Below are 26,277 nucleotides of genomic sequence, written 5' to 3' on the forward strand. Positions count from 1 at the left end.
TTAGAGTCTTATAGAGACTTTCCTGCCCAGATTGGTTTCCAACTGAGATCCTCAGATCTCAGCCTCCTTTAATAGCTAGAATTACAGATGTGAGTCACTGATGCCTAGGTTTTTTTTTTATTCTAATTGCTTTTTATTTTAGAAGAATTATTGTGATAAGAACAGGTTTCCAAACCAAATTCTTAGCTGAAATAGGTGTGTTTATTTTGGGAGTGGGGTGGGTGAATTGTACAGTTTTCTTTGTTCTGTTTCCAGGTTCATTCCCAGATAGTGATACCATTATCAGAGTTGGTGTGTTCATTCAAGAGGCAGAGGAGGATGACATACCATGGTGGGTTTTTTAAAAATGCTTATACAGATAATTAAGAAATTAGACATCCAACTGTGATTGTATATGAAAATTCAGTCAACGTAACTTGTGTTTTGTTAGGACTCACCCCTTAAGCGAGACAGCGCCTTGCTGTGATGCCTGTTCATGGCGCCCCTGCACAATGGTGCTGGTCCTGTAGAACCTATCAGAATTTGAATGCTCTACTTCATTAATTTGGTTCTGAGTGCTCTCTCTCAAATCTTTTAGCTGAGTGGCTATCCTTTCATTGGACTCTTTTTCCTTATAATCTTATAAGGATGCTAAGCGAAATGAACTCCAAGTTATGGAAATAAGTGGCTTATCTTTGTTATTTTCAACATACCATGTAAAATTATGCCTTTTTCCTTTGTCTTTCTTCCCCATGGTTTTACAAATCCTGATGTCACTGTAACTGATTTTGGTACCCTGGGTATTGTATATATATATATATATATTTATCGGAACTAGGGAAGGGAAAGGAAATATCAAAATGGAGAGACAAAGAGTAGAAGGTGAACCAGTGCAACAGCAATACAAGACAATATGCTGTAAACCAACTGTATAACTCGGGGTGGGGGGCTGGGGAATGGGGAGAAAAATGAGGGAGGAGATAACAAGTTTGATAAGAAATGTACTCACTGCCTTACATATAAAACTGTAACCCCTCTGTACATCACTTTGACAATAAATAAACAAATTAAAAACAAAAAAAAAAAGGAATTTGAATGCTCTCCCAGGGTACCACTTCCGGAGGAGGCCACATTGCATATTTGTCCATCCTAGAACTTGTGCGCCCAGAGAGGAAATGCGCTGAAGAAATCTATTGGGAGCTTCATATGATGCCATGTGACATCTAATTTGCATTATGTTGAGAAGCCATAGGTAGAAGTTGTTGGAATACACAGTGTTTCTAGCACTATTTTTTTTTTTAATGTGCCAAACTGAGCCTTGAGTACGAGCCTCCAATTCTTGCTTAGATTATTTGCTCAAGGCTGCTACTCTACCACTTCAGTCCACTTCTGGCATTGTTCTGGTTAATTGTAGACATGAGACTAAGAAGGCTGAGATCTGAGGATCTTGATTTGAAGCCAGTCTGGGTAGGAAAGTTCATGAGATTCATCTCCATTTAACCAGCAAAAAGCCACAAGTAGAAAGTGTGATTCAAGTAATGTATCCAATGCCTAACATATGAAACTAACCTCTCTGTACATCAGTTTGATAATAAAAATTTGAAAAAAAAAAGTGTGATTCAAGTTGCAGAGAGCCATCCTTGATTAAAAAAAGCTAAGTGGTAGCACCCAGGCTCTGAGTTCAAGCTCTAGTACTAGCACCAAAAGAAAAAAAGAAAGAAAAAAGGTGGAAATGTATAAAGTTGATTATCTGAGAAAAATCTGAAAGGATTCAGAAGCAAACAAGCTGTCTTTCTACTGTGTTCCAGTGGAACATAGAAGAGGGCTAGGGGATGGCCTAGATTGTCTTCACTGTAGAAAAATCAGGAAGATAGTAAACTACGTGAAGGATGAGTGAAAAGTGAATGTGTTTCCATGTGAAACCGTAGTTTCTTTTCTTGATGATCCTCTTGTTTCCCCTTCTTGTGGATGTACCTGTGCTATCACTGTGTCTCCTCTGAGTACCCTGGATACTGTATATACTGGTATTAGAACTAGGGAAGTGAAAGGGAATATCAAAATCGAGAGACAAAGGATAAAAAGACAACTCCAAAAGCTAATCCTTGCAAAACCATTTAGTGTAAACCAACTGAAGAACTCATGGGGGGAGAGGTAAAAGGGTAGGGGGGAGGGAGAATGAGGGAGGAGGTAACAAATAGTACAAGAAATGTACCCATGGCCTAACACATGCAACTCTAACTCCTCTGTACATCACTTTGACAATAAATAATTATTATTAAAAAAAAAAAGAAAAGTGAATGTGTATAGGAACAGGGAACAGCAATGCCTATTAAAGCCAATAATGCCCCTTTTTTGGTGGGAGGATGGAGTACCCTCACTCCCATCCCTTTATTTGCTCCAAGCTGGCACTCTACCACTTCAACTTTTTGACATTTAATTGGAGGTACGTCTCATGATCCTTCCTTTCCTGGTCTGACTTTGAACTGTACTTCTCAGATCTTAGCCCCCTGAGTAGCTAGGATTACAGGGGTGAGCCACTAGGTTCAATTTGGTTTCATTAGGAAGAACTAGGAAAGAGAAGCAGAATAAAGCTTAGGATGGGAGTAGAGGATATGAGGGTTGGGGGTATGCACCTCTGTGCACATTGTCATCAGCCACCACAGAACCCACTGTTGACTGCTTCTAGCTAGAATATTCCACTCTTGCTTCTCCCACTTTAAATAATCATGATCTTCAGATCTCAGCCTCCCAAATAGTTAGGATAACAGGTGTGAGCCAACAATGCCAAATTTAAGATGATATTTTTATGAAGACTAAAGCTGGAAAATAGGTATAGGTATTGAGAATGTGCAGAGGATAGCAGGGAGCAAAATGCAATCCTGCACAACCAACGTGGTAACCTTGACTGACCAAATCTGTTTGCCACCCAGTTAAAGTAAGTCTGTTTTAACCTTAAAGAACAACAAGGATTCTCCTGAAATCCTTGAAGCCATGTGATTTTTTAATAATAATAATAATAATACATATGAAAAACTTTAACAAGGAGCTATGGGAATAGTTTTTTATATAGCCAGGGTCACATCATATGTGTCTTTCAAATCAGCATAGTTACATCTATGAGACTTACTCAGTTCCTGTGTTTCGTTATTGAAGAAGTTCAGAGAACTGGAGCTGTGCCTCAAGTAGTAGAACACCAGTTTTGATTGAAAAACCCGAGTGGGAGCAGGAAACTGAGTTCAAGTCCCTGTGTGGGCACACATATATATAAAAATAACTTTAAAGAAGATGTTGAGTGCCAAATGCTTGTGGCTCGCACTTGTAATCTTACCTTCTCAGGAGGCTGAGATCTGAGGACCACAGTTCAAAGCCAGCCTGGGCAGGAGAAAAAGTCAGAAGTAGAATGGTTCCTCAAATGGCAGAGTGCTAGCCTTGAGCACCAAAAACTCAGGGACAGCACCCAGGCCCTGAGTTCAAGCCCCAGGAATGGCACAAAAGAAGAAGAAGAGGAGGTTGAGATCTGAGCACTTAAAAGCCTTCTGGTTCTGGCTTTCTTCTATGGAGGTACCTACAGACTGCCAGATCAGATGTTCTTTAATCTCACATGCTTGCTGTTAATGGTCTGGAGACCTGACTGTAAGAGACTAATAGGAGGAGGCCCAGTTCTTGCTAGGCATGAGTCATCTGCTTAAAAGGAAAACTGGACATTTTATTAAGCAATTTCATTGTTGATTTAAAACAGCTACTCATGGATCCTTATATTCATTTAATGAATATATCCTCTTTCTTAGTAGCAAGGATTATAGGAGTGAGCCACCAACTCCTATATATATCCTCTATCTCTTAAGCGCCCTCTTCTAAGATCCTAGCTTAAGTCTATCCGTGAAAAAAAATCTGAGTAAATATTACTATAATTTGCTGATTACTTATAGTTTTGCCTTTGATTTGAGGACAGTTTCATGAGTTTCAATTGAGCACACTTCCAGTTCTGGCTCTTTACTGGTTAATTTTTTATAATAGTGTCTCAGATTTGTTTGCCTGGGATGGCTTTTAACCTTGAGCCTCAGATCTCAGCTTCCTGATTAAGCTAAGACTACAGATACGAGCTTCCTGGCACCCAGCTCAATGTTGCATTTTAGTTCTTTTTTTTTTTTTCTTGTTCTTCTTCCTTTATTTATGAAAGGACCAACATTTTATTTGGTAGGGGAGGGGACATGGAAAACATGAAGGAAAAAACACATTACAATGCCTGTGTGATTTAAACTCTGATGGGCAGTATTGGAGGTCATTGTTGGATCAGTCAGTAGGAATACAACTGCAATGTGGGAGCCATGGCCTCTTTGTAAGTGTTATGATAATGAAATGGAGAGGTATTAATCTTATAGAATTAGTGTGTAATATTCATTGAGACCATAAAAAGTAATGCTGAATGTTCCACTGATAAACATACATTGATGCCCAGGTAGAGCTCTTGGCAGGGTTTTCTAAGCCAGTTGCATGCAGAAAGATACTACAGTGCTGAAACATTGGGAAAGCTACCCTGTGAACAGAGTCTGCCCCAGGCTTCTTCTAAACAAGTCCTTGTCATGTCCAAGTTCCCCCTTTTATAACAACAATCAGCTGGGCACTAGTGGCTCACACCTGTCATCTCAGGAGGCTGAGATCTGAGGATCACAGTTTGAAGTCAGCTGGGGGAGAAAAGTCGATGAGACTCTTCTTCAGTTAACCTCCAAAAAAAGCCAGAAGTGAGCTAGGTATCAGTGGCTCACGCCTGTAATCCTAGATACTCAGGCGGCTAAGATCTGAGGATCATGATTCCAAGCCAGCTCAGACAGGAAAACCAGAAGTGGTGCTGTGGCTCAAAGTGGTAGAGTGCTAGCCTTGAGTGAAAGAGCTCAGGGATAGTGCCTAGTCTCTGTGTTTAAGCCCTATAACCAACAAAAAAAAGCCAGAAGTGGAGGTGTGGCTCAAGTTGTAGGGCACCACCTGTGACTGGGAGGCTCTGAGTTCAGTTCCCCCATACCAGCACACATAAAATATAGCACATGCTCTGTAGTGTTTTCACTTGCCATTTTGTTTTAGTTCTATTGTTCTTAGATAATTCCTCATTTCCACATAAGCCTATTTGACGTTCTACGTTTGATAGTCACAGTTTTCCAATGCTTTAGCCTGTCTGTTTATTTATCTGGTCATTCAGATGCTCTCTACTGCTCTGCCAAAGATAGGAAGGGTGCCTTCCTGTCCTCCTTTAGACTCTGCTAGGTTTCTGAAAGATGGAGGCATCTGTCAAGCTACAGGTTCTTAGCGTCTGTCATACTTGATTGATTGTACCAGTACTGACTAGCACTCAGAGCCTGAATGCTGTCCTATAGCTTTTCTTTTTTTTTTTTTTTAACTGAAGGCTGATGCTCTACTGCTTGAGCTATACCTCTGGCTTTTTACTTGTTAATTGGAGGTAGGGATTTCACAGACTTTTCCTGCCTGGGCTGTCTTTGAACCAAGATCCTCAGATCTCAGCCTCGTGAGTAGCTAGGATTTACAGGTGTGAGCTGCCTGGTGCCTGACTTTGTTGTTATTCCCACTGCTATAAACCTGTATTCACATGGAAAGACCAAGGCTCACATAGCCCTTTTGCTTAGTTGAAAAGAGTCTTCACACTGGGAATGTGGCTTAATGGTAGAGTGCTTGCCTAGCATTCATGAAGCCCTGGGTTTGATTCCTCAGCACCACATAAACAGAAAAAGGCAGAAGTGGCGCCATGGCTCTAGATGTAGAGTGCTAGCCTAGAGCAAAAAAAAAGCCAGGGACAGTGCTCAGGCCCTGAGTCCCAAGCCCCAGGACTGAGGGGCAGAGAGGGATGGGGGATTCTTCACTAAACTTTACTAGTAAGGTGAATAAATTTTTCTATTAAGCAAGAACTATATTTCTGTTTTCTTTTGTTTTCAGAAATGTCAGTGCTTTTTTGCTTCATTATAAAGCCAAATCTCTTCTCTCTTCCTGCCATCTCTTGAGTGAATGCTTTCTAAACTATGCATTCCCTCACACAGGGAGCCTTTTTTAGGGCTCACTTTCTGCCTTTTTCTTGAAGTAGGGGCTTTGAGCTCTTTCTTGGCTTTTCTGCTCAAGGCTGGTACTCTACTACTTGAGCCACAGCTCCACTTCTGGCTTTTTTGATGGTTAATTGGTGATAAGAATCTCATGGACTTTCATGCCTAGACTGGCTTCCACAGGATCCTCAGATCTCAGACTTCTAAGTAGGTAGGACTACAGGAGTGAGCTAACCAGCACCAGTTACAGGGAAATTCTTTGATGAGTCTTATTCTTTATGACTTCTGAGTTTTAAAATGTTTGCAGCCCTATTTCAAGCCCATTTCACCCATCAAGCTGAGAAGACAACTATTCACCACAATAAATGCAACAAAATTGGCTGGTTTTCATGCTAGCCCTTTTCTTCACAGAAAGATAGGGAAGGTTGCCTAACCTAAACAGGAGCTAGTCAGCTACCATGAAAAAAAGATTTTGGTGTTCCAACAACCCTGACCTACCACACATACTGCTGGAACATTCCCTGGCATTTATCCCATTCAACTGTGCTCTGAATGAGTCCTGACCACTTGAAATACATTTCTGTGGAGTCTTTTTTTACCTAAAATTTTTTGTGTCAGTGTTGAGGTTTGCTTGATCTAGGTAGGACCTTACCCTTGCTAGATAGGCGTTGTGTGTGTGTGTGTGTGTGTGTGTGTGTGTGTGTGTGTATACCATTGCTGGGGCTTGAACTCTTGGTTTGAGTGCTATCCTTTAGCTTTTTTTTAGATCACTCAAGGCTAATGCAATACCACTTGCACCACACTTCTAATTCTGCTTTATGCTGGTTAATTAGAAATAAGAATCTGGAAGGCTTGTCTGCCTAGGCTGGCTCCAAACTGAGATCCAAGAATTTTTCCCTCAATAATTGAATTTCTAAGACTTCCCTAAATTAATTTTTATTAATTTATTGGGATGGAAAACTGCTATTACTCAGGACACCTTCAAATAGAGCACTGCTTTGAAGTTTCCGCCTCCTAGTGAAGAAAGGATGTTCAGCTCGGGCATGTGTCCTGTGCTGTGGTGGTATGGTTAGTGAGATTTTCCTTCAGTAGTTGGTCACTGGTGGAAGTATGTGTGAGTTACACACAGAATCTGGAAACATTTGTTAATTTTCTAAGTAGTTTTGCCTACCCCAAACATCAACCTTACTGCCTTCTCTAGATTTAAGAAAGCATTGGGGTCTGGAACTTGGGCCTTACAGTTGGCTGCATAGACAGGCACTCTGTCACTTGAGTCACACCCTTTTTACTTTTTACTTATTTTTTAGGTAGGGTCTCATGTTTTGCCCAAGACTGCATGTGGGTTCCAGCCCCTCCAGCTTATTGTTTGAGATGAGGGTCTCACCAACTTTGCCTGTGCCTCAGTCCTACTGACCTCTACTTCCCAAGTAGCCAGGATTACAGATGTGATCTACCGTACCCAGCAAAGTCAAGGATTTGCACCAACTTGGTTGGCTTTTTATTATTTCTTTATTTTATAGTTTTAATGGATTACTTCATATATTTTTATCACAGTTTATTATGCATTTATATTAAACAGGATTTTACTCCCTTAAAAATCTCTCTGAGTCAGTGAGATTGCAGTTGTATGGGTCCTAGCAATTTTGAATTTTATTTGCAGTGTCATATACATTATTTAACTGGTATAGATAGACAGATACATATATACGCACATACAAGCCAAGTAAATGCGCATATTTCATTGCTTTTAACTTTATAAACAAATCTTACTCAATTTGCTACATACTTGTTTGTTTACTTTTATATACTGCTTTTGGTTTATTGTTTTTGGTTTCTGTCATTTTGCTCTGTGAATATATCAGTTTATTCATCCCCTCTTGTTTTGTTAGATATTTGTTCCCATGTTTTTTGTTGTTGTTTGGTTTTTGTGAAAGTACTGGGGCTCGAGTTAGATCCTTGTACTCGTTTTCTTAAATCAGTTGTGGGGCTTGAACTCAGGGTCTGGGTGCTGTTCTTAAGTTCTTTTGCTCAAGGCTAGACTCTACCACTTTGAGCCACAGCGCTGCATTCAGTTTTTGAGTGGTTAATTGGAGAGAAGAATCTCATGAGGACTTTTCTCCTCTGGCTGGCTTCAACCCATGATATTCAGATCTCAATCTTCTGAGTAGCTAAGAGTAGCTAAGTACCTGCTTACTTTTATTGTATACTAAAATTACTAAAAACCGAGTAATGTTTCTGAAGAATGATAGGACATTATTATATGGAATGCAGTTTTCTGGCATGAATGCACAATAATAAATTCTATAACTATAAACATATTTGTGAAAATAGATGGTGAATGAGGGCTGGCTGCTGTTTGGAAACAAAAGTCAAAGGTTTCTGAGACATGACTGCCTGCATTCTAGGTGTTCTCTGTACCATAGCACCTGCAAGTAGGAAGAATTTGGTTCAGATCTGTTGGGAGAATCTCCTTGAGTGCAGATGCCTGCAGTGCACCAGCCAATGTGGAAAATTAAATGGTGTGTGTGTGTGTGTGTGTGTGTGTGTGTGTGTGTGTGTGTGTTCTGCCAATGACCAAATTTTTGCAAGTATATTTTCCATTTATTTTATTTTGTTTGTGCTAGTACTGGGACTTGAACTCAGGGAATTCTCCTTTAGCTTTCTTGCTCAAGCCTAGAGCTCTACCAGTTGACTTACAGTTCTACTTCTGGCTGTTCGGTGGTTAATTGGAGATAAGAGTCTCTCACATCTGTCTTCTCAGGCTGGTTCTAAACCTTGATCCTTGTATGTTAGCTTCCTGAGCACCCTCTAGCATTTGGCTTCAATTTGTTGTTGTAAAATTATTTTTGATGACTTCAGAATGAATCTCCTCTTGGGATAAGCTCAGGGAAATAGAAGTTCACCATTATGGTATGAGTTTATAGACTTTTGTTAATAACTGGTATTTTTTGACAGTTATTTGCTGTGCCAACATAAAAATGTCAAACAGCCTTAGTTGTCATTTACAAAAAGGAGTAAAAATAAATAAATAGGAGTGGTTAATTTATTTGTTTACATATAGTTATCATGATTAAGAATTATAGATAACTGGCTTGTTTAGTGACAATGGTTATATAGAATGAACAAGGTCCTGGGTTTAGTCCCCAGCACCACACACAAAAAGGGAACAGACAGGTGCAAACAGTAAATCTCTTTTGCTACCCAGAACTCATTGTTGACTATGGAATTTGGGTACATGTAAGAAGGAATATGATTCCTACAACAGTTGGCAGTGTGGGGGTTTGTTAACTCACAAGTTGGCTCTATGAATAAAGTTGATGTAAAAACTAAAAAGTAAGGGTAATTTAGGTAGCAATGTGGGGAGCATTAAAAGTGCTCAGGACATAGTAGCCATTGTTGCATTACACTAGCTGGTGTGATGTACGTTCTGTATATCTGGTCATTTGGATACACAGATTGAACCAGCTTCATGTGGAAAATATTTTAAATAATTATGTCTTTACTATATATTAAAATATTAAAACATTAAAATTAAATATTAAATTATATAGTCTGTTCTGTATAATAACATCTCTACTGTACATACACATTCTTTTTTTTCTTGTCCTAGGTCCAGACATTCTTTTGAATATCTCAATTATTTTCACAACATTACATTGTATTAAGTATTATAAATCACCTAGAGAAGATTGAAAGGTATAGATTAGAGGCAAATAATGTCATTTTGTAGATAGTATGGACTTTGGAATTTTTATGGATTTTGGCATTCAAAGGGAATACTAAAACCAATACCCACTCCCATGCCAAGAGACTTCAAACCTCAATCCTCAGATCTTAGCCTCCTAAATAGTTAGGAATACAGGCATGAACTGCTGGTGCCTGTCTAGATAGAAGCCAGGGCATGGGCATGATGCATCTCTGGCAAATGCTTTACCACTGAACTACCTAGCCCTGTATTGACTTGATGCAACTTTGAGTACAAGAAGTGAGTCTTCCTTTATTAACCCACATAGATATAGATGTGGCATTATACTACAGGAGATGATTGACTCATCTTATGCATGTATTCAGCTCTTCCACTCTGCAGATCTCTTTTTTTGCCACTGCCAATTGGCATTGAATAAGCAAACCAAGCCTTGCTCTGGTGCTCACAACTAAAATCTTAGCTACTCAGGAGGCTGAGATATGTGGCCTATGATTTGAAACCAGGCCAGGCAGACAAATCTATGAGACTGTCATCTCCAGTGGACCACCAGAAAGCAAGTAGAGATGTGGCTCAAGTGGTAGAGCGCAGTTTTGGGCAAAAAAAGCTATGGGAGAAGGTGAGGCCTCTGAGTTCAAGCCCCAGTATCAACCCTTACACATACACGCACACACACACACACGTACACATGCACACAGCAAATCCACTAGCATGCAGACATCATTTAAAGCCTGTAATGATATCATCATTATTTGTTTTTAGATCAAGGTTGGAATTTGCCCTCAACAAATAAGAAAATGATGAGTGATGCAAGTGATATGTTGGCCGCGGCGTTGGAGCAGATGGATGGTATTATAGCAGGTAACCTGTTTCTGCTAAAAACTGAGTCCTAACGTTTATCCTGGTCCTTAGCCTTTCACTGCTCTTTCCAATGTCTGTAGTTTTCAGTGGTTTTTATTTTTTTCTTCTCAGTCATGTGGCTTGAACTTAGCCTGGGCACTATTCTTGAGCTTTTTTGCCCAAAGCTAGCTAGCACTCTATCACTTGAGCCACAGCTCCATTTCAGGCTTTTTGGTGGTTAATTGGAGATAAGAATCTCATGGACCTTCATGCTTGGGTTGGCTTCAAACCTCAGATCTCAGCCTCCTGAGTAGCTAGGTTTACAGGAGTGAGCAACCAGAGCCCAGCTCCCAATGGTTTTTATCATTGTTCCTCTTCTTCAATTTCTACCAGAATTATTTTGAACCTTCATTTTTAAAATATCAGAGATTCCAATTCCTTCCTAGGTTTCTTTTTTATTTATTTTTGGCACTGGTATTATGGCTTGAACTCACAATCTTGATTAGCTTTCTTATTCAAGGCTGATGCTCTAACCACTGTGTATACCTCCCTTCCTCCTTTTAGCTGATTAACTAGAGATAAAAGATTCTTGGACTGTCCTGCCCCAGCCAGCTTTGAACCATGGTCCTCAAGTCTCAGTCTTCTGAATTGAGAGCCACCATCACCCACCCATCTTCCCTGTTCCTGTTTTGATTATTTCTGGTGACTAGATTGTTTTACCATTTCAGCTGTGGCATTTCATCTCTCTTGCACTGATTTTTTTTTTGTTTGTTTTTAAAACCAGGTTCTAAGGCCCTGGAATATTCCAATGGGCTTTTTGATTGCCAGTCTCCCACATCTCCGTTCATGGGAAGTTTGCGAGCCCTGCACCTAGTGGAAGATCTACGAGGACTGTTAGAGATGATGGAATCAGATGAGAAGGAAGGCTTGCGATGCCAGGTCCCAGATTCCACAGCAGAAACCCTGGTAGAATGGCTGCAGAGTCAGATGGTAGATCTGCATATTACTTGTCTTAACTATGAATCTTTAAAAACTTTTACTTTTATTATTATGATTGTATGTGCCTGTCTTGGGGCCTGAACTCCATGCTTGGGTGCTGTCCTTGAGCATTTTTGCTCAAGGCTAGCACCCTACCAGTTGAGCCACAGCTCCACTTCTGGCTTTTTGGTGGTTTGTTGGAGATAAGAGTTTCATGGACTTTTCTGCCTGGGTTAGCTTTGAAATGAGATCCTCAGGTCTGCCTCCTGAGTAGCTAATATCAGTAGTTCATGTCTATAATGTTAGCTACTCAGGATGTTGAGCTGAATATCAAAGTTGGAAGTCATCCCAGGCAAAAAGGTACAAAAGACTTATATATAACCAGCCAGCAAAAAGTTGGAAGTGCAGGTATAGTTCAAGTGGTAGAACACTAGCCTAGAGTAGAAAAGCTTTGGGAAAGCGAGAGGTATTGGGTTTAAACTCCAGTACAGGAAAAAGAAATGAAACAAAAATGAAATAAAAAATTAGAAGTAATATATAGTGTTGTTTGTTGTTGTTGTTTTTTAAGTGCCATTACTACTGGTTTGTTTTTGTGCACTCTTTTGGCTTTTTCACTCAAGACTGGTGCTCTACCACTTGAGCCATATTTTCAGTTTTAGCTTTTTACTGGTTAATTGAAGTTAAGAGTCTTCACTGTTCATGCTGCCTTTGAACCCTGATCTTTAGATCTAAGCCTCCTGAGTAATTTAGGATTATAAACCTGAGCCATCAGCACCTGACTATTCCTGTTTACTTTGTGGATGCCAGATTCTGCCTAGTAACATGGACTGATTTGTGCTGATTTCACAGGCAGATGCTTTAGCAGAAGTGATAGGAAGTTTCCTAGGAGAATTCATTGGCAGTTCTCAATTGGAAGTGGAGTGAGAGGATCCCCCCCCCCCCCCCCCATATCAGTGGAGGTTTCTGCTGGTCTTTTTCTTGAAGCGCCATCTAGTGGTTTGTATCATCAGGAATAGTTCTCCACTTAGGTTATAGGGTTGGGCTCTTTTCTTTTTCTTTTATTTTTTGTCAGTCACAGGACTTGAACTCAGGGCCTAAACTGTGATCCTGAGCTCTTTTGCTTAAGGTTGGCACTCTACCACTTTGAATCACAATGCCACTTCTGGTTTTCTGGTGGTTAATTGGAAATAAGTCTCACAGAGACTTTCTCTGCCCAGGCTGGCTTTGAACCTTAATCCTCATATTTCAGCCTCTTGAGTAGCTAGGATTATAGGCATGAGCCACCAACACCTGGCTGTTTTATTTTATATTTAATTTAATTGAAAAATTGTACCAGTACTGGGGCTTGAACTCAGAGCCTGGACATTGTCCTTTAGTATTTTTACTCCAGGCTGGTGTTCTACCACCTGAACTGTAACTCCACTTCCAGTGGTTGGGCTTTAAATGGTGATGTTGACCAAGTGGTCCTGTTTCTCTTCATCCAGCTCAGAAATTGATGCTGTTGTGCTGGGAATGTGGCTTAGCGGTAGAGTGTTTGCCTAGAATGCACAAAACCCTGGGTTCAATTCCTCAGCACCACATAAACAGAAAAAGCAGGAAATGGCGCTGTGGCTCAAGAACCCAGTGACAGTGCTCAGGCCCTGAGTCCAAGCCCCAGGACTGGCAAAAAATAAAAAAGGATGCTGTTTGCTAGGGGCTTGTGGCTCATACCTATCATCTCAGAATGCTGAAATCTAAAATTTGAGGAGGTTTTGATCATGAATTAACTGAGTAGACAAATTACTAAGCAGCAAAAAATGAAGGTTTGGCTCAAGTGGTAGAGTGCCAGACTTGGATAGAACAGTAAGTCAAAACATGAGTCCTTCCTTGAGTTCAACTCCTAGTACCAGCACAAAAATAAATGAATAGATAAATAAACAAATCTAAAAAGGAAGAGCACCAAATCCTAGCAAACACTTTTATATTGTACATGGGTGAACTGCCCAGATAACAAGGCAATTCTGGGAGAAAGAATCAACTAGTAACAAATCAGGCTGTGTCTAGACCGTAACCAGGACTCAAAATTCTGGAAGTGTGGACCCAGATTTCTAGTGTTATCTCTTAGTGCCTGTTAAAAATTTGTCTTAAGACCTTTATGTTTGTGGACCATGATTTCCAGCAGGCAACCTACGCCAATAAATGCCAAGTGCTTGTCAATGAGCCTGGCAGGAGGCCATACAGGAAGCCAGTCCTCAAGAGTAGATCTGCTAAAATGAATATTTAAATGATCCCTGTGTATTATGGGAAAGGGTTGATGATTTACGAGGGAATTGGGTTTGTAAATCGCCCACACTTACTTCCCTTCTTTTTTTGTGCATGTGCTTGTACTGAAACCGAATTTTTAGATCCCAGGCACCAAAGTCCAGGAGTCCAAAGTTAAGTCCAGCCCTTCTCCCTTGGTAAAGGGCAGAGAAAGGAGTCATGGCAGCACTTCAGTCCATAATCAGCCATCTTCAGAGGACAGAGAGTGTGTCAGGTTAAATAGGGAGAAATGGAGGCATGTGGTGAGAAAGGTATCAGAGTTCACACAGTCCCAGGTCACTGGTGCAGCCTGGTTGACCTTTAGCTTAGTCTTTGTCCTTGTAGGAATTCTGGAGAATTGTTGTCACATATTACTAGAGTAGAACAGGAACAAGGTGGTACCTTGTTTTCTCTGAGAAGGTAAGAAGAAGGTTTTGCCTGTGTACAGGACAGTTTGCTTTTTTGATACAGGATGCTTCCCAGTGGTTTTTTTCTTTCTTCCTTGGAATCCAAGGAGATTGCTAAGGGATTGCAGCAGAAAATAGCTCAGATCAAAGGGAGAACTCAGAGCCTCAAGCTTTTTGGTTAACTTCTTCTCTCTTGGCTGGTACCTGCCACTTGAGCCACATCTCCACTTTTGGCTTTTTGGCTGGGATTTGTTTGGCTCAGTCTGGCTCTGAACCTTTATCTTCATATCTCAACCATCCTAGAACCCAAGATTATAGGCACGAGCCACCAGTGCCCAAGTATAGTTCTGATTATGGAAAAATTATCTTGAAAGCAAACACTTCTGAGAAAATTAAATTCAGAAGCAGAAAACCCAGAATAGTCCATCATGAACACACACAGTCTGGGCTCAGAAAGAGCAGAATACCCCCTGGCTTGCTCTGCACTTGCCTCTAATGTATATTCTGATGTCTAGTCAGCTGATGTCTAGTCCTGGGTCTAGGTGAGCTTTCTGGGTCTGATGATTTGGGTTCCTTTCCTTTCTTTCCTCCTTCCTTCCTTCCTTCCTTCCTTCCTTCCTTCCTTCCTTCCTTCCTTCCTTCCTTCTTTCCTTCCTTCCTTTCTTCCTTTCTTCCTTTCTTCCTTCCTTCCAAGAGATAATGATGAGATTCTAGGGCTAAATAGAGAGCTTCAAAAGACATTGCTCCCTAGCCTGGAGTTCTTACTTGATCTTGAGAGTCGAAGTAGAAACTTAGGAAGGGAAATAAGTGAACAACTTGTGAGAATGTCCCTGCATTAGAGGCACTATTGTAATGCAAGGACACAGCAATTGGAAAAATTGCTCAAGAGGCAGCCAGAATGGCCATGGTCCCTGTATTAGCACCAAAAAAAAAAAAAAAAGTAAATTGATAAAATTATATCTAAATGCCTAATATACCTGCCTGTCTTACCTGTTTTAAGATAAATGAATTCTTCTACTTTTCATTATTAGTAGTGACAGTTTTGATGAATTTAATTTGGCCTTCTGGATTTAAAATTTGCAGATTGTTGCTAGACACTGGTGGCTCAGGTCTATAATCCTACTCAGGTGGCTAAGATCTGAGGATCACAGTTCAAAGCCAGCCTGAGTAGGGAAGTCCCTGAGAGTTCTGTCTACTAAAATTAACCACTAAAAAAGTAGAGCTGTGGTTCAAGTGGTAGAGCACTAGCTTGAGCAAAAAAGCTCATGGAGAGTGCCCAGAACCTGAGTCCTGAGTTCGAGACCCAGTATTGGCAAATTATATTGATTTATTTTTCCTTTCAGTCTTAGAGATCTTACCTTTATGATTTTTTTTTAGACAAATGGACACATACATAGGAATGGCGATGTGTACCAAGAAAGGCTAGCCCGCTTAGAAAATGACAAAGAATCCCTCGTTCTTCAGGCAAGTAATTTATGAATTACAAATTTGTAATTCCTTCCTTTCTTCCTCTCTTCCTTCCTTCTTTCCTTCCTTCTCTTCTCTCAGTTCCTCCTTGCTTCCTCCCTCTCCCCCTCCTTCCCTCCCTCCCTCCTTCCTTCCTTCTTCCCTTCTTCCCTCCCTCCCTCCCTTACTTCCTTCTGGTACTGAGATTTGAACTCAGCCTTGCACTGTCTAGGCAGGCACTCTACCACTTGAGCCATACCCCCATCTTTTTCATTGTCACTCATTCTTAATGGCATTTGGTTGGCCTTCCTAAAATAGGATAAAATTCTTAGTAAAGGTGCATCTGTACTAAATGTGTGTATATCTTATTTTCTTGCCTCAAAATAGTGTAACAGCTCTTTTCATAGCATTTACATCACAGCAGATAATGCAAGGACATAGGAGAAGATGCAGAAGTTCTGTACAAATGCTGTGCCATTTTTATATGATGAATTAAACATTCAATTTTGGTGCTATGAGGATACCCTGTTACCAACTCCACACGGACCCTATGGGATACTATAAAATCAGATGTTTACAACAGCTAGACTTCTTATAAAGGAATGGTGAGACCTGTGGTGAACAAGGATGAGCATGCCCCGTCCAGAGAGGGTGAGCTCCCCAAGGGTGTCGTCTCACAATCTGTTAATCACATCTCTACTTGATCTGACTTTAAATATATTCTAATATGTAAGAGAAATCCACATATAGTAATAGATTAGTATAAAATCTCAATAATATGTATTTCTGAATCTGAATATGTAGTTGATTTTCCAACTTTTCATGTGATACCCTAGGCCCAACACAACACCACAGCAAGTAGACTCCTGCTTGTCTTTTGTTTGCTTCCTTAGGATGTTTGAAATGATGGACAGATTTTTGTGTGTGTATGTGCCAATACTTGGGCTTGAACTCAGGGCCTTGTGCTCTTGTTTGCCTTTTTTATGCTAATCACTTAGAGACAAGAGTCTCTCAGGTTGCCTCAATCCTCAGATCTCAGCCTCCTGAGTGGCTAGGATTACAGGCATGAGAATAGCACTTGACCAGGACAGATATTTTTTGGTATTTTGATGCTTGTTTTGCTGGAGTTTCCTTCCTTCCTTCCTTCCTTCCTTCCTTCCTTCCTTCCTTCCTTCCTTCCTTCCTTCCTTCCTTCCTTCTTTCCTTCCTTCCTTCCTTCCTTCCTTTCTTCTTTCCTTCCTTCCTTCCTTCCTTCCTTCTCTCCTACCCTCCTTCCCACCTTTCTTCCTTCCCTCCCTTCCTTCCCTCCCTCCCTCCCTCCCTCCCTCCCTCCCTCCCTCCCTCCCTCCCTCCCTCCCTCCCTCCCTCCTCTCTGTCCTTCTCTTTCTCTCTCTTTTGTTTCCTTTTTTGGTACTAGTCCTGGGGTTTGAACTCAGGGCCTGGCACTGCTTTTGAGCTTTTTTGTTCAAGGCTACCACTCTGCTACTTGAGCCTTACCTCCTTTTCTTGCTTTTTCTTGGTTAATTAGAAATAAGATGGATTTGTCTACCTGGACTGGCTTTGAACCATGATCCTCGTATCTCAGCCTCCTGAGTAGTTAGAATTACAGGTGTGAGCCACTGTCACCCAGTGTGGTTATTGTTTTTGAGACAGGATCTTGAGGTCAGCCTCATTCATGATCCTACTCCTTTAGCCTCTTGAGTGCTTGGAATTACAGGTATGTGCTACCTACCTATAATGTTTTATTCTTTGTTTCTGTTTTGATGCTGGGAATTGAGCCCAGGGCCTTGCAAGTGTTCAGCCCATGTCCCAATACTGCACTATGACCCTGAAAGACCTTATGGAATTGGAATTCTTTGGGCTCTTTTCTTAGTTCTTCCCTTTCCCCTTACTCTTCTTAAGAAAGTATCTGGAAGAGTACAGGAGTGTGCTAAAGAGGGTGAAGTTGAAATTGATTGAAATATAATTTAAACCTTTATGGAGATGTAATAATGAAATTCCCAGGTTAACTAATATAAGCCATTTTTAAGTAACTTATTTGATACATAAGATAAAATATCTATTTAAAATAATGGGCTGGGAATATGGCCTAGTGGTAGAGCGCTCATATACATGTCTCATATACATGAAGCCCTGAGTTCAATTCCTCAGCACCATATATATATATAGAAAAGGCCAGAAGTGGCACTGTGGCTCAAGTGGTAGAGTGCTAACCTTGAGCAAAAAGAAGTAGGGACAGTGTTCAGGCCCCAGGACTGGCGCAAAAACAAGACAAACAAAATATTAATTTCCTTTCTTCTGTGAATCCCTAATACTATCTCCTACATCCCCAAATACACAATTTATATACATATTCCCTGTCATAAATGATCGGCCAGTAGAAATTTCTCCTAAATGGATAGGAATTCATATAAAGCATTGTAGAGGCCAGTAGCTCACTCGTGTAATATTAGCTACTCAGGAGGCTGAGATCTGAGGATTGTGGTTCAAAGCTACAGGAAAGTAGGTGAGATTCTTATCCCCACTTAACCAACCAAAAGCTAAAGTAGGGTGTGGCTTAGGACTAGCTTTGAGTGAAAAAGACAAACTAGAACATGAGGCCCTGAGTTCAAGCCCTAGTACTGGCACAAAGTAAAGAGCAATATAAAAGACGGGAATGTAGCCCTATGGTAGAACATTTGACCAGCACAAATGAGCCTCCGAATTAATTCCCGGTACTGCAGAATAATAAGAAAGAAGAGAAGGCTGGGAATATGGCCTAGTGGCAAGAGTGCTTGCTTCATATACATGAAGCCCTGGGTTCTATTCCCCAGCACCACATATATAGAAAATGGCCAGATGTGGTGCTGTGGTTCAAACAGTAAAGTGCTAGCCTTGAGCAAAAAGAAGCCAGGGACAGTGCTCAGGCCCTGAGTTCAAGTGCTAGGACTGGCCAAAAAAAAAAAAAAAAAAAAGATAGTGGAAAGGTAGGCATTTAAATGGCTATAACCTTTCCAGAAAGCAATTTGGTACATATAAGAATATAATGAGACACATAGAGTTTTGTGGACATGTGTTAATTACTACATATTTATACCTAATGGTTAGTAATTAATATTATTAAATCATCTTAATAATTTAATGATCATGAGTACCTAAACTAATAGTTATTAATAGATAGCAAACCAAAGAGTCTAGTAAGAGAGAATTATAAAATGCTGCTCTCTCTCTATAGATAGATAGATGTAAACATATATCTATATCTATACATATAGAGATATCTCTCCATATCTGTATATAGATGTATATAGAGATATATCTACATATATATATAGACAGATATATATGTAGATATGTATACACAGATATATAGATATACAAGGCCCAGGACTGGCAAAACAACAACAAAATTTAAAAAGGAAAAGAAAAAAAATAAAATCAACATCAAAATTGGAGAGCAGGGGCTGGGAATATGGCCTAGTGGCAAGAGTGTTTGCCTCATATACATAAAGCCCTGGGTTCGATTCCCCAGCACCACATATATAGAAAACGGCCAGAAGTGGTGCTGTGGCTCAAGTGGCAGAGTGCTAGCCTTGAGCAAAAAGAAGCCAGAGACAGTGCTCAGGCACTGAGTCTAAGGCCCAGGACTGGCAAAAAAAAAAAAAAAAAAAAAATGGAGAGCAAAGGACCGGTATGGTTTTATCAACTCTCACTTTTCTTCTCCTGCCCTGAGTGGTGAGATGGTGAGTTAGTGATACATTTAAGGAAGCGAAGTCTGCAAGAGGACTCAACTCCTTTTGAACTCATTGTGTTGTCTCACTTGGGATGCAGGTCAGTGTGCTGACAGACCAGGTGGAGGCCCAAGGAGAGAAGATTCGAGACTTGGAGTTTTGTCTTGAAGAACACCGAGAGAAGCTGAATGCCACTGAAGAAATGCTGCAGCAGGTACACATAGGAGCCAGTAGGGGCCAGCATGAAGTCAGCACAGGGTCAGCATGGGATCAACATGAGGGTCAGCATGGGTCAACATGGGGCCAGCACAGTCGGCATACCATTAGCATGGGTCAACATGGGCCAGGACAGTGTTAGCATGGGTCAACACTGGGCCAGGATGGAGTGCACAGGATCAACATGGGGGACAACATGGGGGGTCAGCATGGCATTAGCGTTGGTCAACATGAGGCCAGGATGAAGTGAGTACGAGTCAGCATGGAATCAGCACAGGATCAGAATGGACCCTCATGAGGCTCAGCCTGAAGTAAACATGACACTATTACAGGGTCAGCAAGGGATCAGCATAGCTCATCAGGGGAGTAGGCATGGGGTTAGCATAGGTGGAAACCGGTCCAGGATGGGATCAGCAAGGCCATCCTGGAGCCAGCACAAGGTCGGAATGAGTCAACATGGGCTAGGACAGGGTCAATATGGGGGGGGTCACCATACAGTCAAAGTGGGACTGGCATGGGGTACAGCCTGGGGTCAGCATGAGACTAGCACAAGGTCAGTGTGGGACTAACATGGGTCAGCCTAGGGTCAACATAGTGTCAGCACAGAATCAGAACAGGAAGACATGGAGTTTAGCCCTGAGTCATCATGGGACAGTACCTGATGCAGACCCAGGTCAACATGGGATCAGCACAGCTGCTTCCTGCTGACCTGCTTTACTTGATATGCTATACTACTACCTTGTCTTTACTTGGATACAGTTCATTTCTAAATTCCCTTAGATTGGGGCATTTTAAGCTATTTCATATCTAGATTGCAGGGTCTCAAAACACAAAGACATACACAGGCCCTGAGTTCAAGTCTTAGTATTAGAAAAAAAAATTTAAAAACACATAGATACAATGTAAAGTGCTTCTATAATCAAAATAAAATAAAATATGAATAGATTGTACGTTGGTTTTCTTTACCATTCAAATGGTGCTCCTAATTCAACTAAAAGAATATATTTTATGATCCAAGATTAATACCACATATGACTGTTGTTCTTGGGGAACACACATACATACACTATGCTCATAGATGAGAGGGCCTAAAATAAATAATCTATGAATGTGTACATATGGAGGAATTACTCTGCCAAGTCCTCTACTCATTTGCTTCATCTTCATTGTCATAAATCAAAAATTCCCATGTGGCCATTTAGAACAGAATCATTTTTTAATATGTCTCTAAATTTCTAATAGGAGCTTCTTAGTCGGACATCCTTGGAGACTCAGAAGTTGGATCTGATGGCTGAAATATCTAACTTGAAGTTAAAACTGACAGCAATGGAGAAGGACAGACTGGATTATGAAGACAGGTTCAGAGACACAGAGGTGAGTGACACTCAACTATGTTCTCTTTCACACACATATCCACTGGGGCACAACTGAAGTTCCTTTGCAGTATAAAGGGAAGGTAATTCTGTGTGTGCTCATCCTGCTTCGTGTGTGTGTGTGTGTGTGTGTGTGTGTGTGTGTGTGTGTGTGTGTGTGTGTGTGTTCTGGGGCTTGAATTCAGCTTGGGTGCTATCCCTTCACTTTTCTGCTTAAGGATGGAGCTCTACCACTTGAGCCACACCATCACTTTTGGCTTTTTGCTGTTAATTGGAAATAAGAGTCTGATGGATTTGCTTGCTTGGGTGACTTTGAACTGTTATCTTCATATCTTAGGCTCCTGAGTAGCTAGAACTGCAGGTGTGAGCCACCATTGTGTGACTCTCATCTTGCTTAGATTTGAGAATAAACTTTAGTTAGGGCTGAGGAGTGGCTCAGTAATAGAGCACTGTGTGCTTTGGATGCACAAAATCATGGGTTCCAAACTATACCCTCTCCTAAAAAATAATAATAAACCAATTTCATTGAATTATTGTCACTGCTACTGGAAATTTTGCTTTTGAAATAGTATTATGTTTTGGCTGTAGTTTGAACTTAGGGCCTCATATTTGTTAAGGCACTTAACCACTTGAGTTGTGCCTCCAGCTGCACATGTGTGTGTGTGTGCGTGTGTGTGTGTGTGTGTTCTGCAGGAAGTCGGGGCCCAGGCACTGTCCCTGAGCTCTCGAGGCTGGTACTCTACCACTTGAGCTAATTCCAGCTTTTTGGTAGAATGGGAGGTTAGTCTCAGTGACTTTCACATGCATGCTGGTTATGAACTGCACTTCTTAGATCTCAGCCTCCTGAGATTACAAGCATGAACCGTGGATGCCCAGTTCTTGGATATTAATTCCTAAAGTTGGGAAGAAAAATAGGCATTTCCAAAAGCCAGTGGGTTAAAGTTTTTAAACCTTTTAAAGATTCAAAACTTGGCTGTCCAGTACTTGCCAGTGGGAGATAGATGTCTGGACACTGCCCTCATGTGGTCAGAGCACAGGTGTTCGAAATTAAATTTCTGTGAGCATTCTTTGGAGTTCTCTTTGTACAGCTTAGGCAAGCATCTACCACTGAGCTGTGTCCCCAGCCAAGGAATTCTTACTTTAGGATTGAACTTCTAACAAGTTTATTGGAATAGCCTTTTTTTATTTCTTTTCTTATTTTTCCGTTTCTTCTTTTCTTTTCCTTTGGTGCCAGTACTGGGCCTTGAATTCAGGGCCTCACTCTCTCACTTTGTATTTTTGGTCAAGGATGGTGCTCTACCAGTTGAGCCATACTTCCACTTCTGGCCTTTTGGTAGTTGATTAGGAAATAAAGAGTCTTATGGACTGTGCTGCTTAGTCTGGCTTTGAATTGTGGTCCTCAGATCTTAGGCTCTTGAGTAGCAAGGATTACAGACGTGAGCCCCAAGCACCTGATGAGCCTCCCATTTTAGGACTTAGCCTCTTGAATCCATGGATCTTGTTTTTTCTAAGCCACTCCTTTAGGGCCTAGGAGTGGAGAATTTAAAGTCGTGTTTTAAATAGAAAAGCATTTCCATTCTTTTAGCTATGTACTACATACATTTCCACTGGTGAAATGAGAGCCTGACTCACAGGGTCTCACTCCAAGCAGTTCTGACTGAAGATCTCTTTTGGTACAGGTAATTATGTTGCCCTTTCCTAATAAGTTTCTTTGTTTCCTTTTGGACAGGAGCTGATGCAGGAGATCAGTGATTTGAGGAACAAAGTCAGTGAAATGGATACTGAACGACTTCAATATGAGAAAAAGCTTAAGTTGACCAAAGTAAGTTACTCACCAATAATTTTAAAAAAATTAAATAAATGTCTCCACTACTCATCTCTGGAAAATAATATCAATAAAATATATTCTAGTTAGTGTAAGATAAAGATATTTTGTAAGTCATTGAAGCTCTGGAACCTTCTAGAACTTAAATGCTACTGTTCTTAACTAATCTGCCAGGATACAACCTACCAATTTCTGAGTTATCTGACCTCCTTTGTAAACAGGTGCTATTTTCTTGGTGACTTAGCTTGTCTTTTTTTTCTATCTAGTTTTTCTTTTCCCTCCTCTGTCTCTCTCCCAGTCTTTAATGGCCAAACTTTCTAGCATGAAAATCAAGGTGGGTCAGCTGCAGTATGAAAAGCTGCGGATGGAACAAAAGTTGGAGTCATTAAAGGTGTAGTAGATTTTGGTGATGGCCCCAGGGCCTACTGTTTTCTGGCTTGTATTGTTTTGTTGTGGTACTGCAGTCTTCTTGTGGCATGTGAATTCATTGTGTATGTGTGTGTGTCATTGTGTGTGTGTGCGTGTGTGTGTGCCACCTCTTCATTAAAAGTACATCACACACTGATTAAAGAGGATGAAACCCCATCATATTTGTTTCAGAAATGTCTAGAATAATTAGTAAAATTACCAAACAGGTAAAATAAAAGTATTAGCTTGTAAATGAAGTTCAGTCCTCAAAGTCCTTGAGCCCCAAGCATCATAAGATAATTATAAGTACTCGCCGTGAAAGCATTGTATTTCTCAGACGGGTAGAAGATGCTTTGCTCCTTTGGGATTGTTGTTGTTGTAGTTGTGCTGGTAATGGGACTTGAATCCAGGGCCTGTGCTTTCAGTTGGCATTTTCACTCAAAGCAAGTGCTCTACCACTTGAGCCATAGCTCCATTTCCAGTTTGTTGGTAGTGGACTAGAGATAAGAGTCTCAGATTTATCTGCATGGGCAGATTCTCAGAATCTCAGCCTCCTGAGTAGCTAGGATTACAGGCTTGAGCATCATTGCCCAGCTTTCTTTGGGGATTTTTTAAGGTAAATGTGTACAGGAGTTAATTATACCTTGGCAGTGAATACACAAAGTACTGCTTAGAAGATGAGGCAACACTTCCTCCAATGTTTCTGAAAATTTTTGTACGTGCTTTCCATTCTTACTCTTTTAAGTAAACACATAGATCTAACTGCCCAGTACTGTGTGTAACAAATATTTGAATAAAGATAGAAAGTCAATTGGCTAACAAATACAGTAGCATTGAATAGCTGCATTTTCTGGACTTCAATACAGCCAACAAATTACAAAATTGCTGAAGCTAATTCTTTCCTATGGTGTTTTTTTTTGCTTTTGTTTTTTATTTTTATTTTTATTTTTTGGCCAGCCCTGGGGCTTGAACTCGGGCCTGGGTACAGTACCTGAGCCCCATTGTGCTAAAGACTAGCACTCCACCACTTGAGCCACAGTGCCACTTCTGGCTTTTTCTGAGTAGTTTATTTGAGATAAGAGTCTCACAGACTTACCTGCTTGGGCTGGCTTTGGACTGTGATCCTCAGATCTCAGCCTCCTGAGTAGCTAGGATTACAGGCATGAGCCACTGGTGCCCAGCTAATTCTTTCCTATAGTAAAACTGAAATTTAAAATATTAAAAAAAATAGCCCAGTGGATTCAAAAGCTTGTGTGTTTGTAAAAATACACATAAAAGAGACTTAAATACCTGCTACCTTTCTTTTTTGTTGTTCTTGTTTTTTTGTGTCACTTCTGGGTCTTGAACTCAGGATCTAGGTGCTATTGTTTTGCTTTTTTGCTCAAGGCTAGCACTCTACCACATGAGCTACAGCTCCACCTCTGCTGCTTACTTGGCAATCAAGTCTCTTGGACTTTCTTGCCTGGACTGGCTTCAAATATGATCCTAATACGTAAGCATCTTGGTAGCTAGGATTACAAATGTGAAACAATTATGCCATAATTACTATCAATTAGACTTACATTAATAGTCTCATGTCCTACTTATCACTGCCAACTGTACTTTCTGATATTTGTGGCTGAATTTGTGCAGATTTCTTTTGTTTTATTCTCATAATCTTAATAATTGTCTTAGGTGCTACTCTGGTCTGTAACTATCCCCTTTGATCCTAATATACTGTTTTTAAATAAATGCACAATTTCCAGGAAGAACTGGCATCTTTAAAAGAGCAACTGGAAGAAAAAGAATCTGAAGTACAAAGACTGCAAGAAAAATTGATGTGCAAGCTCAAAGGAGAAGGAATTGAAATTATTGACAGAGGTAAAAATATTTACTTACTTTATTAAAAGTACCGAAATGTAGAAGAAAAGTATAATGTTATTATCTGAGCAGATTCCCCCAGGCCAGGACCCAGGAAGCAGTCCAGGACTCTCCTGGAGAGTCAGCACTGGTGGCTTATGCTGTCATCCTAGCTACTCGGGTGGCTGAGATCTGAGAAGTAGAGCTGTGGCTCACGTGGTAGAGCCACTGACCTTGAGCAGAGAAGCTCAGGGGCTCTCCTGTTGGGGGTAGTCCAGCTCATTTTCCAGCAGTTGGAGAAAGGGAGCTCTGTATTTTCTTGGGTGTTTATTTTCGATTACTAAATTGTAAACTATTGTGACAGCAATATACTTGTTGAAGTTGGAATATAAGAAAATGTCAGAAGAATAACGAGCTGAAATGTAGCTTAGGCACAGAGCATTTGCTTATATGTGGGAGGCCCTAAGTTTGATACACACACATACCACAGACACACACAGTTAAAAAAAATTACCACGCTGCAAGACTATTTCCCTCTGAACTAAAGTCGAGACAGTGTAAAAGACTTAGAAACTTAATCTGCCCTTTTAAGAGAAGAGTCAGGTGTCAACGGGCAATGTCTTTAATACTAGCTCCTTAGGACTCTGAGATATAAAGATCACAGTTCAAGATCATCCAGGAAACACAAACCCATAAGACTCTTAATTCCAACTAACCAACAAAAATCTGGAAGTGGAACTTTGGCTCAAGTGGTTGAGTGCCAGCCTTGATCAAAAAAGCTAAGGGGCAACATCCCAGGCCCTGAGTTCAAGTCCCAGTGTTGGCACAAAAAAAAAAAAGAATAAACATTTAGAAATATAAAGACTCAGAAGTGATAACTCAGATTTAGCACTTCTGATTAATTGTGATATGTTTTTTCTAATCTGATACAAGGCATAATGTATTATGCTAACAGTCCCACAGTCGCAAAATAGTGCTTTATTCAGGAAATTAGAGCGCCTTCACTTTAGGTAACTGGAAATTAAGAATACAGTAAAAATAGTAATTGTTTTGTATGTGTACTAACTTCCAATACAATGGGTTTTCCTGTACAGATGAAAATTTTAAACAGAAGTTCAAAGAAAAAAGTAAGGTTTTTGGTGTATTTTCACCGGCCTTTACATTCACCAAAAGCTTTGTTCTTTGCATGTGTTGAAAAATTTTCTCTCACTAAACGTATATAAAGGTGC

The 26,277-nt window shown here is 40.5% G+C and overlaps 1 protein-coding gene across 13 annotated transcripts in view; it reads left to right on the top strand.

Annotated features, from left to right (window-relative positions):
• Window positions 1-26,277, top strand: part of Ppfibp1 (PPFIA binding protein 1) — a 120,838-nt gene that overhangs the window by 51,205 nt on the left and 43,356 nt on the right. For 5 of the 13 annotated variants that reach the window (XM_048366678.1, XM_048366706.1, XM_048366694.1 and 2 more), the window contains exons 1-9: window positions 8,593-8,611; window positions 10,489-10,587; window positions 11,351-11,556; window positions 15,609-15,695; window positions 19,488-19,601; window positions 20,846-20,977; window positions 22,706-22,798; window positions 24,955-25,069; window positions 26,143-26,175. In XM_048366678.1, the coding sequence (XP_048222635.1) occupies window positions 10,524-10,587; window positions 11,351-11,556; window positions 15,609-15,695; window positions 19,488-19,601; window positions 20,846-20,977; window positions 22,706-22,798; window positions 24,955-25,069; window positions 26,143-26,175 (844 nt within the window). In that variant the 5' untranslated portion in view covers window positions 8,593-8,611; window positions 10,489-10,523. Of the gene's footprint in view, window positions 1-8,590; window positions 8,612-10,488; window positions 10,588-11,350; window positions 11,557-15,608; window positions 15,696-19,487; window positions 19,602-20,845; window positions 20,978-22,705; window positions 22,799-23,099; window positions 23,193-24,954; window positions 25,070-26,142; window positions 26,176-26,277 lie in introns of those variants that run through there. The other 8 variants (XM_048366773.1, XM_048366765.1, XM_048366717.1 and 5 more) reach the window with 5 other exon arrangements.

The sequence above is a fragment of the Perognathus longimembris genome, chromosome 1 (assembly GCF_023159225.1).
Source record: "Perognathus longimembris pacificus isolate PPM17 chromosome 1, ASM2315922v1, whole genome shotgun sequence".
Classification (NCBI taxonomy): Eukaryota; Metazoa; Chordata; class Mammalia; order Rodentia; family Heteromyidae; genus Perognathus; species Perognathus longimembris.